The sequence below is a fragment of the Fulmarus glacialis genome, unplaced genomic scaffold, assembly GCF_000690835.1.
Source record: "Fulmarus glacialis isolate BGI_N327 unplaced genomic scaffold, ASM69083v1 Scaffold7094, whole genome shotgun sequence".
Taxonomy (NCBI): domain Eukaryota; kingdom Metazoa; phylum Chordata; class Aves; order Procellariiformes; family Procellariidae; genus Fulmarus; species Fulmarus glacialis.
Window position 1 is genome coordinate 1 of NW_009205992.1, and position 14,276 is coordinate 14,276.

The 14,276-nt window shown below is 42.4% G+C and overlaps 1 protein-coding gene across 1 annotated transcript; it reads left to right on the forward strand.

Moving 5' to 3' along the window:
• Nucleotides 1-395: 395 nt before the first annotated feature.
• KLHL36 (kelch-like family member 36) lies at nt 396-13,546 on the forward strand. The gene is made up of 4 exons (XM_009575577.1): nt 396-455; nt 4,319-5,392; nt 6,231-6,388; nt 12,815-13,546. Exons 1-4 carry the CDS (start codon nt 396-398, stop codon nt 13,368-13,370), a joined length of 1,848 nt encoding a protein of 615 aa, XP_009573872.1. The 3' UTR covers nt 13,371-13,546.
• The last annotated feature ends 730 nt before the right edge of the window (nt 13,547-14,276 follow it).

Genomic DNA, 14,276 nt, shown 5'->3' on the forward strand with positions numbered 1-14,276 from the left:
CGCAGCCCCGCCGCTCGGGTCACGGCCGCCCCGGCAAGGGCTTGTGCTCTGGCTGGGGATGGAGAGGAAACGTTTGACCTCTGGCAGCTGTAGCGAGAACTAGCAGTAAGTAAATAACTTGCCATCAACAATACACGCGCTAGTCTTTGATTGTACCCTAGCATACGCCCGACTTGTTGACACAACCAAGCATTAATAACAGGAGAAAACATCAGGGAGCGAAATATTTTTTTTTTTTTAACTCAGACATTTTCAAACTGCGGATTAGCGTGTGCAGGTCTTCTTGATTGTGTTATTTATTCACCACGATATGGTTTTTAGCAGTCTGAAAGGATCAGTATGCTGCTAACATCTTTCTTTGCTTTTGTTCTAGAAGTACTGCGGATCAGCCTGTCATGGAGGGAACCAGACAAACCAGGATTTGTCGTCCACACAAGATAAGTGAATCCTCAAAGGTTTGTGCATTTTGTGTTGCCTACCAAAAAAGCAAGTTACTGAAATAACAAGACAGAGTGTACAGGCTCTCCTTTGGATGGACTGTTTTGGAGGAATGTGAATATTCTGAGCTTTTAAACAGAGGTGTGAAAACAGTGGTTTACCTGCTCAAATATTTTTGATAGAAGAAGTTGCTACCTAGTGATTTAAAAAAAAAAAAAAGCAGCAGCAGCAAATGGGCATCTGCTCATCATGACTCATAACTTAAAAAAGAACCCACATCATCGCAGCACGATATTTTCTGTACACCAAAAATTCAGTCATTAAATGCAGTTTATTTTGGGAATTTTTCGTACTGGTCCATCTCATAAAATCCAAGCTAGTTACAAAGCAAAGCTGGGATTACTTTTTAAATTTAGTCTTTGTTTTGTACAAGATGGGAGTCTTGATCCTGCAAACAGTAGTTATTCCAGTGAACTTGAGATGTTTTCTTGGGTTTGTAAGGTTAATTTTCTTTGTATAGAATCTCTGTCTGCACAAATACGTTGATTTTAGTTGGGAATCCACACAAGTCCATCTTAGGTAGCTCGTCATCAGGATGATGACCTAAGATTTATAAGATGTTAATATCAGCTGTAATTATTATGTTCGCTTTGTTTCATACCAGTGAAAACTGCTGTTCTGTTCTAGTGCGAGTACTAGGTTACAGGTGCTGCAGAGCAAGTACCTCGTACTACCAACAACAGCTAGAAGAGAAAAACTTTTCAGTGCCTGTATCTGTCTTATCAATGTTGAATGAGACAGATCTCATTTTCTTTTGCATCATTGGTACTGCATTAACAATCTGAAAGGAATTAGATCTTTGAAAGAAGTTAAAATACTGCTCTAACACAGTTGATAAAAGTTAAATAGGACTAATTTTTAAATGCATCCCTACCAATATAATCTTTCCCTGAGTGCTGATCCTGTCTGCCATTTAAATGGTTTAGTCTGAATGTAATAATAATTCGTCACATTAAAAATTAATTAACTTGACAGCATTGTTTTATTTTCTTGCTTAGACAGCAGCTGTCACTATCTGTTAAACTTAGAATTACTAGATAATGCTAAAGTTGTTCTACAGAATATAAATAGCTTGAGGAAGATGTTCGTGTTTAGTATAAAATTAGTCTTGGTTTTGAAATGTGCAGCTATCAGCTTCTGTTATTTGCTCACTAAACGAATGAACTTGCTAAGTGGCTGAAGTATGTTAATATATTCTGAGTCCATCCAATGCCATACGTAATGATTTTATGCTTGATTTCTGAAGTAGCAGCAGTTCTACATGGCAACAAGGATTTTAGGAGTACAAGTTGTCAGGCGTATTTGCGGTCAGGATTATGCTGCTGACTCAACAGCCAGCTAAGTAAATAGGGATCTCTGGCAAATCTTATATTCTGGTGTAATCTTGTTATGCACAATGGTGGTATTAGAGAATATTAGAGAGAAATGATGAGCCAATTTACAGAGACAAGAGGGAATATGTTTTTGGTTTAATCCAATAACTGTCCCCCATGAGTCAGATTCAGAAGAGGGTGCTGTAAGATGTTAGTTACTGTCTGTTCATCCACTGTCCTTTATCATAATTGCCACAAATGTGTGGTTTGTCCTTTGCAGTATTTATTCTTCTTCCCACCTCCTCCATCCCCTGGTCTCTGCTTGGGCTCCTGTATGATATCAGCATTTCTCAACCTCAGAAAAGTGAAGATAAATAACTTTACGGTCCTTAAACCCCACGTATTTTTCTGTTACAGATCTCTGGCAGTTTTATTCCTTAGTGGAAGTTACTTTGTTGTCTATGCCATAGATCCCTTTTTAAGTTCAGAGATATGATGAGGCAATGAGTATAAGGCAAATTAAAGAGTTTTGGCCCAGAAAGCTTGTAATTATTGAAGCCTCTTCACTTAGATTGGTTTAACTCTGTACACTTGCATGTACAAAGTTACTCCAACAGAACGTTTTTTGGCAGCTTAGTCTCCATTGTTTAGAAAAGAGTGTAAGCAGAACTAAAGAGAAACCACTGGGATATCACGCTAAGAGCAGCACATTTGGTTATTAATTTGGGTCTCATCTTTGGCGGACTGCCTGTCGCTGTACCACCAACTGCTAAAAGGCAGACGTGGGAGGTCAGGCTCCCAGGATTGGTATTAGCTCAGGATGATTGGCTGCCATCACGTCTGGACAGTGGTGAGCTGTGTGCGTTAATTCTGGTTATCTCATCATATAAAAGTACAGTTACCAAACTGTGTACGCAGAGTGCATATCTAGAGTGAGGGTTGCATGCAGGGGAAAAAACCTGGCTCTAGGACTTGAACCTTTCCCACCCAGGTAGGTAGAAAGGTTGTCTCACCATGATTTAACCAACCATTAATGGCTTAGCCAGACAGCAATAATCGTGTGCTTTCTGTTTGGGAAACCAGGAAAGCCACAGGTAGTTAGGATTTCTAGGAGAAGCAACAGTTTGGTGAAAGAAAGGTTGAATGCCTGAGACGCTTGAAGCAACCTCAGCTCATCTGTGTGACTGTTTTCAATGTAGGTATGGAGTGAGACACCTTTTCAGGGTGTCACTTCTGGGAATGCAGTCTGAGGGTGTAGAACTGGGCAAGACCCAGGGTCCTACAGCCAGAACTGGTTGGAGCTAACTTAGGTATGATACAAAGATGTGCTTCCTTTCCACCTCCTTTCATTTCTCTTACATGTTCTTACAGGCTCTGCAACTCTGCCTGTTTTGGATTTGGTAATTACAAGTTATGTATTTGCATTTAACTTAACCTGGCTTTTATTAAGAGACATCACAAGGTAACTGACTGTACCATCAAGCATTCCATTCCTCCGGAAGATGGTCCTAAAAGCTGCGTCGCTTGACATACTGGGGTGACCAGCCCCTTCAATACGTGTTCTGCAGGACATTCAAGGGGTAACAAAACATTTCCATTTTGGTTCTTCTTAAGACCGGTAACACGAGTCTGTGAGAAAGAGGCGAACACTGATTGCCTCAAAAGCTCTGTGGCATGTACAGGGCTGGTGGGAAGAATGTCTGGACCAGAGGGATCCCAGAAGGGCACTTAACGGACATGTTCCGAGGGCATTTTCCCCTTTCTTTAAAAGAAAAATATTTAGTCGTATTCATTAAAACAAAAACTACCTCGGCTTCTGGACGCAAGTAGAAGTCTTATGGGAATAAGTTATCCACATGTGTGGCTTTGCACATAAATAAACAGCTATTATTTTTGAATGCAGTGTGTGTGCCTGGAATAATATGGAAAGAAAGAGAGGGATTTTACCCTAACGAGCTTAGAAATGCAGAGTTCTGAAAAGATTTAAGAGGGGGTAGCTGTCAAGTAAGCACTAACCCAAACAATACATGGGCTGAATGAAAATTAGGCATACTGCTGCGTGTGTGTCTCCCACTCCAAATATTTAGCGAGTAGCTTAGTTGAGAACAACTCTGTAAGGAGTCATTTGGGGGACAAGAAAGAAAGGAAATGTCAGCAAGATGTCTCGAAGACAATGAGTGGAAGAGTTTCAGAAAATTGTGCCTGTATAAATCATCGGGGAAGAGGTTCGGATGCAGTATTGTGGAGGAGGTATGAGTAGATTATAAAAAAAAGGGGAGTAGGAAGCAGTAAAAGTCTGCATAGGCCTTTCAAAGTGAAGATGAGGAGCTTGGGCTCATACTATGTTGCTTGCCAACTGTTTCAAGTCAGAATTTACTATAAATGTGCAACACAAGTAAGCCTGCTTTCTCTTGTGTATGACGACATCTAATGGGAAAACACTTTGTGCACGCTGAAATTTATCGTGGTGAAGATAACATCTGCCTGATACTGTTTGTTTATTCCAGGTGTACAGGTGGGATGACCACTCCAATCTAGTTCTTCAGAGCCTGAATGAGCAGAGGCACCGAGGCCTCTTCTGTGACATTGTCCTCGTGGTGGATGAACAGAGAGTCCCTGCCCATCGGAACCTCCTCGCTGTTTGCAGTGACTACTTCAACTCTATGTTCACCATTGGTATGCGAGAAGCCCACCAAAAAGAGGTTGAACTTTTTGGAGCCTCGTATATTGGTCTCAAGGCTGTGGTGGATTTCCTTTATGGCAGTGAGCTGTCTTTAGATGGAGGCAATATCGACTATGTGCTCGAAACAGCTCACCTGCTGCAGATCTGGAAGGTGGTCGACTTCTGTTGCGAGTATCTGGAGAATGAAGTCAGTGAGGAGAACTATTTGTACCTGCAAGAGCTAGCCTCCATTTACAACCTGAAGCGCCTTGACTCCTACATTGATTCTTTCATCTTGCAGAACTTCGGCACGCTGTCTTTCACCCCAGACTTCCTGCAGAACATTTCCTTGCAGAAGTTGTGCCAATACCTGGACAGCAGCAACGTGCAGCAGGAGTGTGAGCACGACTTGCTGCAGGCTGCCTTGCAGTGGCTTACCCAGTACCCGGAAAGGGAGAATGAGGCTTACCAGGTTCTGGATAACATTCATTTTCCCTTGATACCTAAAAGTGATCTCCTCCATCGAGTCAAGCCTGCTGTCTGCTCTCTTCTTCCCAAAGAAGCAAACTGTGAGGGGTTTATAGAGGAGGCAGTGAACTATCATAATAACGTCACGGCTCAGCCAGTGCTGCAGAACAAACGGACAGCCCTGCGGACCTGCGAGGAAAGGCTCCTCTTTGTGGGTGGGGAGGTTTCCGAACGGTGCCTGGAACTGAGTGATGATACCTGCTTCTTGGACATCAGGAAGGGGCAGTGGGTAGCAGAAACCCCTCTCCCAGCCAGACGAAGTCACCACTGTGTTGCAGTCTTGGGAGGCTTCATCTTCATAGCCGGAGGCAGCTTTTCAAGAGACAATGGAGGGGATGCAGCTTCAAATCTCCTATATAGGTATGATCCCCGCTGTAACCAGTGGATAAAGGTGAGACTTAAGCTGTATTATTTCTCTGTTTAAAGTCCTTAATGTTTAGAGTATTTTCTTCTTTTTGGTGGAAGGACAGGGCTTGTTAGAATAGCCAACATAGCAACACTTGCAAATGGAAATTCAAGTTCTTTAAGTTGAAAAAGCAGCTACTTGAATCTTTTGTGGGAATGCTTAAGTTACACACACAGCAAAAGAGTTTGGGGCAGATTTTCAACTTCCCTTGGGATTTGGGCATCTCATCTGTGAAATTCCTGGTCAGCATCCACCTGCAACTCTTAAGATTACTTTTGGGAAAAATGCTAGAATGGACTTACAGAGGTGATTGCTTAGTTCATCTTTCTCAAGCAGTAGCACATCTAACTAAATCAAAAATGGGTCTGAGGTAAAAAGAAAATGTCTCTGACACTTGTCAAATGTCTCTGTGCTAAATGTCCCTTAGAACAAGCTATTCACTTCCAAGTCCTGCTGTAGAACCCTGTGGCCAGTGCAGGTTCCTATATGAACCAGTCATCCTGTGAGGTTCAGTTGTGGTTTTGAGTGATTCCAATTTATGTTTCTTGCAGAGTTTTGGAAGGAGGCCCATGTAACGCAAACATTTATAGAGTAACCTGTCTCTTAGATGCTTCCTGTTGTCCCCTTTTTTGAAAATGAATGCTATGTAACATGCTACTGCAGAAAAACAGAAGTATTTTATGAATATAATGGTCAAGACCAGTAGCTCTCCTTTCCAAATAAATGGGAAGAAGCAACTATCCTATCCTCAGACACAAATACACCTTAACTCAGCTTGCTTACCAGATGTTTGAAGATGTCAGCATATTATTCTTTTTGACAGGTTGCCTCCATGAGACAACGCCGTGTAGATTTCTACCTGGGAGCTATTACCGACATGCTGGTAGCTGTTGGTGGCAGGAATGAAAATGGGGCACTTTCTTCAGTTGAGACCTACAGTCCTCAGAAGGATTCGTGGTCCTATATAGCAGGCTTGCCCAGGTAACGGAGGTGTTTGGAAAGTTATCATGTGTTTGAAGAACGGTAGTAAAGAGAGCTTGTGTGACTTTAGCTGATGAACGGGTGTCCCTAGAAGGGAGGCAAGGGGATACATAACCAACATGGTATCAGCAAGTAACGAACTATAGCAGCATTTGGTATTTGAGCAGCCATCTCTTCCAGGCAGTGTGCCTCACGTCAGCTTGGTTGGTTTTAATTTTTGTCCTGAGGTACGTCTGAAGGATGAGAGGGAGAGCTCTTGTAATTTCGCTCTACTATTCTTAAAATATCTTTCCTGAGGTCACTTGGAGTTGAATCTTTTCAGAGGCACTGTTTAGATCTTGATCAAAGGCTTTCATAATTTATCTGGCCTTACTTTGTCACCTTGGTGTGATTGTTTTCCTTGTAAGGTGTTTCTCTCTGTTTGGCTGCTCAGGTTGGCTGTTGCAGATAAACCACATTTACCTGTATTGCAAATAGATAACCCTGGCAAATGTGACCTCTCTTTCTCTCAGTCTGAGTTAAAACTCAGCTGCTCTACTTCTGAGAGGCTTTAGAACTGCAGCTCTTCTTGTAACAGCAACACAGGACATTGCTAATATTTTGATCAACGTTTGAGTGGTGACTTCGTAAGAATGGTACGATAGCATTTCATTTGCAAACAGCTGTTCAGATTTAGTAATATTTCACATTCATGGAAATTACAGGAGTATTGGCTATATGGATGGTATTTCCATGATGTCTGAAACCTGCAACTTCAGCAGCAGTGCTTGCTTTCTTAGCAGCATCACGAACAAGATACTTGCAATTTGATTTTAGAGTTCAGGTTTTTTCCCTTATTCCCTTAGCTGCAGAACTGCAGAGCCATAGGCAGCCAGTGAAGGCACAGAAGCCTGTTGCCCAATTCTATTTTGGGTAGGTGCTGCAATGCGAGTCTGATCCAGGCTAACAGCTGGGCTCGAGTGCTCTTCAGAAGCAGGATGCTGTTTTCTGTTTTATTTCTGCTCACATAGGCAGATCTAGCAGTTGAGGCTAAATACCACAATCTCTCCTGGGAAGCTGCGTCTCTTCAGTTCCTAAGCCCTTCTGTTAATTGTGATGACCTGTGAGATCCCAGTAACATCTCATAGAAATTGTAGCACAGCTTTTCTTTTTTTCTTTTTTTTTTGTTTTTTTTTTACACATTTTTCAAAGAAATGTAGATGTGACCTGACTGCCTTGTATGTTGTTAGAAAAACACTCACCTTAGAACTGGTATGGATATTTTTTTTCCAGCATATAAGTGGTCCTGGGGAAGCTTGCAGACTGTAAGCCACCCGAAAAAGGGCAGTTTTTCTGCATGTTCCTACCTCTACCTGTGTGTCGGCTTTGGGAATTTTGCAGCTGCAGCATTTAAAAGTGAACTTTGACATGGGGGGATGCTAATTTTTTATTAGATTGCCTAGCTGATCTGCTTGGACTGGGCAAGTCCCCCTTATGGGATAGACCTCACTTACACTAACTTAGCTGGTTGCTAAGCTGCAGGGTTAGGCTGTAGTACAGTGACTATTTTAAGTTATTGCTGCATTCCAAAAAAATAGTTTTGCATCCTCTCTTCCTGCCTGCTCTGTCCTCGTCCCATGCTAACTGTCCCTTGTGCCAGCTCAGGGGTTTGTGCAGCTGCGTAGTGAACTAGATAGTTTCCCACTTTTCCATGTAGCTGCTCTCTTGCATGTTAATATGTCTTTAATTAGATCTTAATGGACACTTAGTACCTTCACTTGTACTTTTTGGAGAACTCTTGCGTTGGGTGATACATTGTTTGCAACAACTGTTTTTCTGCACAGAAGGAATAAAGTTAAAAGAACTTTATGCAGGTTGCAAAAGGCAAAAATCAGCGTGGAGGTGGACAACGGAGAGAAACCTGAATGCAGAGGCAAACGAATGCTGCTTGACCTCAGAGAGATGAGGCTCTGGCAGGTGTGGGCGGCTGCTGGAAGGGATCTGGGCAGTCCTTTCCTGATGTACTTCAGCAGAGGAAGGATGAAAGAGAATTTTGTGATCTATTCAAGACTAGAAGAAAGCACGCTAGCTACAGTTCCTTCTGTGTACTTCTGTCTTCCCTTCAACATGCTTCTTGATCTGATCTCTGTTTTCCTCCCCACCACACGCTTTTGTTTCTCAGACCGATTTTAGTTACTGTTTTTACCCAAATAACATCTTCCCCAGCCCTATTCTAGCAGCGAGTCTTTTCTCCTCATGTAGAGGAAATCAGAAGCTCTAATCCTCTGCTTCCTCATTGCCTGATCAGGCAACATGTCCCAACAGAGCTGCCTTGTTTCCTGCATTTTTCTGTCGTCTTTCCTCTGAAGAGAAAATGTGCAGGTTTTTTGTCCTCTTGGGTGCATGGCCACCAGAAGCAGGCTCCCTGCCCGCAGCTCTGGTGGTGTTTTTGACTGCTCTAAGCCAGGAGCTGCCTGGAAGACTATTGCCTGGAGTGATCGGCACACATGTTGAGGTCCTTCTGGGGTGTAGGCTTGCGTGGTTCGATTTGAGCTGTGTGGGGTTGGACTGCTAGAGGTTATATTTTTTAAAACTTCTATTCTGAATATGCAGAAAATGGTTTTGGTTTTTTTTTTCCCAAGGGTTATAGCTTGCCGTGTGTGGAGATTTTCAGGGGAAAGGCAATGGTTGTGTCCTTGAATATACATGCCTTCTGCCCACTGCCAAATCCTTTGTCCATGTTGCTGTACACGGGCACAGTCGTGCTCCTCTAAGGAAGAGCTTTGAAAGCTCTTTTTTATCTCTTCTTCCCCCCCACCCCCTTCCCACCCCAATGTGGTCAAAACAACATGTTGTTTTCCCTAACCACTTTCTTGGAAGGAGCTGAGCTGTTTTGACTGAAATAATGCTGTCTTACTGAAGAAGAAAACACAGCCTCTCGAGGCAGATGCTTAACATGGAAAACTTCAGCCAAGCTATCTAAAGGGTGGACCTGGTCCAAGTTTGCTACAAGTGAATTTTGCCTGACTCTCATTAGGGTCCTTGGTTGTGGGATACTTTTCCCGTTCTTCAGAGAGGTCCTGTATTTTTTTCACCATTTTCCCAGGCTCTTTGGGAGCAGTTGCTGCCATAGTTTCTAGCCCGGAAGGGAGCAGCGGTGGCTGACAAGCTTGGCAGAGCAGAAGTTGGTGCAATGTGTTCTCATCTTGAATAGACCATGAAAAAGTCTGCTGCAGACATCAGTGAAATTAATTGAGTGGCCCTAGGTTAAAGTTTGGCAGAACAACTGAAAGCAGTTGTATGAGGAAATGTGTTGGAACAGGTTAATGAATGATGGTATCTGCTCTGCTAGTTGTGTCATGAATGATCTCGCAGGGTTGCAACAGGTGGACACAGAGATTCAGAGCAACCACAGCTCGCCTGGACTTTGGTTGGAGCAGGGGATTCCCAAAGCTTTATCGAGTTAGGCCAAGCATTCTTCGGTTTAAGAAAATAAATGATAGATTTTCTAGCATTTACTGAATGGTGTTACTGTGTCAGAAACTGTAATTTTTGCAGCATTGTATCTAAGTCAGTCATTCAAAATTGGCACCTGGCTCTAGCAAATGTTCTGAATCGAAACTTCCTTCTCCTTAATGCCTCTTTTTCTGGCCACTCTTATAGATAACGCTGCCAAAACGCTTGATGCTTTCTGTTGGAGGATGTCTGGACCCACTGTATCGAAGTGTCCTGTTCTGTTGCACATTTAGAAATGCCCCTGTTTAAACCACAGGGCTTGCAGAAAGGATTCTTATTGATTGTTTTCAATTTGTGCATTGTATTTCATGCAGTTTTCTATTAATGTGAAGCAGGGTATGTGCAATGTTGGATGAGCTTTTCAGAAGCCAGGCGAAGTGAAACACCTCTAGTGTATTTCAACGGGTAATCTCCCTATATTGGAAAATAACAAATTGATGGTCGATTTGATGCTTCAGATATGATTGCCTCTTTCAAATTACTCTTGCAGCTATTGCTGTTCACTAGACATACCCATGGATTGAGGCAAAAAGAAAAGCATCAGTGTTTTTTCTGTAGCTGTCTGTGCTAGACTGCTTGCATGTGCTTGAGAGAAAATGGCTATTGCTTGCTTACCTGTAGAGAATTCCACTTTTCAGTTAGTGAAGGAAAACATTTAACCTACTTCTCCAAAGGTCGCTCAAATTTTTCTTAACTTACGGTCATTTTTTTTTTTTTCCCCCCCAAATGCTGAATGTAATGTGGTTGCTGTCAGCAGTACAGTAACCCTGGGGCTTGTGTTGGGTTCAATGTCATTGCACTCTTCTCCTTCTGACTCCTCAAAACTATCTGTTATCTGACAGTACCTCCACAGTGGAGTGCACTGCACGTCCTCCAGGTAGTTTGCTGGTTAGATGTGGGTTTAAAATCTAGTGCAGTTTGAGAACGGAAATGAATTCAAGTTACCCATTCCACTTCCCAGGTAGGTAGTCTACTTTTTAAGACCCATTCCTGTGTATATAGAGAAGCAAAGACTCCAGCAACCAGACTGCAGACATACGCTCCCAGTTCTTGTCCGTAAGAGACCACAAACAAGGCAGAGCAGCATCTACATACACCACACCTGCCATAGCATTTCTGGCAGGTGCAAAAGCTGGAGTGCACGTGCTCAGGATATTTCATGTCAAACAGAAGCACTGAGCATGAGTTATGTGCTTCCATGGTTAGGCAGATTGTGAGCTGTGAAATTTTTGAGTTGCCTTTTTGGATAAAGTCTCATAACTTTGCCTTAGTCTTCTCTTTTTTTTCTTTCTTTCTTTTTCCTGAGTGGCTAAGAAGCAGTATAGTTCTGAAGTCATCTCTGCAAGGTCTCCAGGGATGGTGCTCCAGCCCCTGTAGTTGAAAAGTCTGTCCTGGTCACTCAGCATTCTTAGGCCAAGTGTGTCAAGGGTTTTTCTGTTTGTTGTAGGAGGAGCCTGTTAAAATATCTGATTCAGACACTGGTCAGGGATCAGAAGCTTCAGTAGGCATCTAGAATAATAAACATCTTTTGGCTTTTCTCAGAAGTGTGCTTTCAGGGTAAATGTGGGTTTTCTTTTCTATTCCACCTTTTCCCTTGGCACAAAAGTGCTTGGCATTTAGGTGTGTGGAAGAAGTTATGATACCGTTTGTGTAGCTGAGAGAAACTATTACCATGCGAAATAAAAACAGCTCAAGGTTCTATCCACATTGAGTTTCCAGCCTGTTCAGGCATGGTTCAAAAGCATTCCAGGCTAAAGTAATGCTAACGTAGGTTTGTCTGCCATAGAGGTTCAGTTGTCTTGAGTCCTTGACTACAAAGGACGGTAGTAGAGGCTGGTGAGTGCAGCATGATGAGTATATTGCTCTGCAGCCCTATCGGTATTTAATTGTTTGGGCTCTTTGTACCAGCGTGTGAGCCAGTGTGCTGTGGCTGGTGCTGCAGCTACATCTTTTGACACCCCCCACACCCGAAAAAAGAAAAAAAGGCATGTGCAGGAAAGGTATGTTCAAAGAAGCCAAGGCTGCCCCTCACCTTAGCATTCCACTTCTAAGAGCTCAAAGGGGTTTGGTCAGGAATATCCTAGTGTGAAGTTACGAACAGCCTCAAGAATTATGTTTGTAGTGGCTTTATTATAGCTGATCAAAGGGGGTTTCTTTCTGCCCTGTGGAAACAGCATGCATGATGTTGGTTCTACCATCTCATTTTCTCATATTTCAAACATGGACTCTGATCTATGATTGACAGAGGTCTGTTGCCTTGTCTTGGGGTGACCAAAAAAGTTATCACCTGTATAGCAGAAGTGGCAGAGCAGATGGATAGCTCATGAAAAGGACACTACATGTATCACGACTACAAATAAACTGGGCTGTGAACGCTAGTGGGTAAGAAATGTGATTCATGATCCTGAAGCTGTGGAAGGGGAAGGCAGCACTAGTTTTCTTGTTGGTTTTTCTTGGTTAATCGCTACTGGTAAGTCTGAGAGGTATCATGATTATTTCCTCTTTCTGTCATAGAAACCCTTGCTGAGATGTGGATTTTTTCCTCTCTGGCCCTCTCAGACTGATCCAACCCAAGCACTGGAGCAGGAAAATGGGAGTGAAGGCCATGCCAACTAGAGCAGGATGGGTTACTTCTGTTGTATGACACACTGTAGAGGATGCCTTAAAAAGTGATTGTCATACCTTAGCGCTCTGTAGCGACCAGGTATGAAAAGGATGCCTTAAAAAGTGATTGTCGTACCTTAGCGCTCTGCAGCGCAGGGTGAAGCAGTATGAATAAGAGTAGTTACTGGGTAACTTACAGGATTAGGGATTCTTCTGTCTTTAGTTACTGTTTATTTTCTTCTTTAGTACCAGTCCTTGTTGAATGCTTGTGTATCTTGATAAAATCCGTAAGTACTAAGTCAGATCATTTTTGTTTGCCTGTCCTAGGTTTACCTACGGCCATGCTGGAACAGTCTACAAGGAATTTGTGTACATTTCAGGAGGTCATGATTACCAAATTGGCCCCTATAGAAAAAACCTGCTGTGTTACGATTACCGCACAGATGTTTGGGAGGAGAAGAGGCCAATGATCACTGCCCGAGGGTGGCACAGCATGTGCACCTTACAGGACAATATCTACTCCATTGGTGGCAGCGATGACAACATAGAAACCATGGCTCGTTTTGACATTTTGAGCGTGGAGTCGTACAGCCCTCAATGTAACCAGTGGACCAGAGTTGCTCCTCTGTTGCAAGCAAACAGTGAGTCAGGGGTGGCAGTTTGGGAAGGCAAGATTTATATTCTTGGTGGCTACAGCTGGGAAGAAACAGTCTTTTCCAAAACAGTCCAGGTTTATGATAAGGAGAAAAATAAGTGGTACAAAGGAACTGACTTACCCAAAGCAATTGCTGGTGTGTCTGCATGTGTCTGTGCATTGAAACCCAAAACAGAGGACAAAAAGAAAAAGACGAAAACAAAAAAACATCAAGATCGAGGAAGATGACTACTTCTGGATAACCACCCTTTGATGGTGGACTCCAAAAGGACCTTGTATTTAATCATTTCTATCTAACCTAGATTCTTTTTTTTTCTTTTTAAATGGGGGGGGGAAGGCATCTTCTGAAGCCTCAGAAAATGTACAGTTGAATGTGGTTTTTGGATTAAGCTCATGTTTATGGTAGAAGTAACAAAATAAATAAAAAAAGAAAATCAACCCTCCTACTATATAAGGGATGATATGGCAAGAGAGGTTATGCTGCTCTCCTGAATGTTAAGGCTTAGTCTTCTAATTCTGTGGTTCATGGCATTTCCACATACATTGTATTATATCAACATTTTTAAAATAAAGTTGAATCTGTGGCTGAGAAGATAATGTCAAGGGGGAGGAGGCGGAGTAGGTAAGTGTTTGGTTTGAAGTTACAGAGCAGTTCAAAGGAGTTTAGAAGTAACTGCTAAGAAAAAATGAAATGCATCTTCGATCTTGTAAATCTTGAATTTTTGTAAAGTTAAATTTCATTTACAATACATTGAGTTGGTAGTATCAGATTTCTGGAACACATGAGTGTTCGAAGAGAAGAGAGTATTGCTTTTGGTGAATGCAGGTCAGATCAGCTTGAAGAGCAAATAACTTCACTGTACTCTTAAGATTAAGATAGACCTTACTGTGGCTAAAGAATTGGTGGGATTGACTTGGGCTTGGATTATAGCGTCATGAACTTTGAAATCTGGGAAAGGTGAGATGACTTTTGCATCCCTTGTTGTGGCACTTTTCATATCTAAACGCAATAGCAAGTTTTTCTTGGGCTTTAAAACATGCCCCAGAATGAGGGGGAAAAAAATCTATTGAAGACCTTGAAAGATTGAGGATTTGGCTGGAAACTGTACAATTTGCCTTGGGTTTCAAAGCAGA

Bases quoted from the DNA above. Each gene is read 5' to 3' on its own strand.
- KLHL36 (XM_009575577.1), top strand. From the start codon at position 396: ATGGAGGGAACCAGACAAACCAGGATTTGTCGTCCACACAAGATAAGT. The intron at 456-4,318 runs GTTTGTGCATTT...TGTTTATTCCAG, and splicing joins AGATAAGTGAATCCTCAAAG to GTGTACAGGTGGGATGACCA. The intron at 5,393-6,230 runs GTGAGACTTAAG...TCTTTTTGACAG, and splicing joins GCTGTAACCAGTGGATAAAG to GTTGCCTCCATGAGACAACG.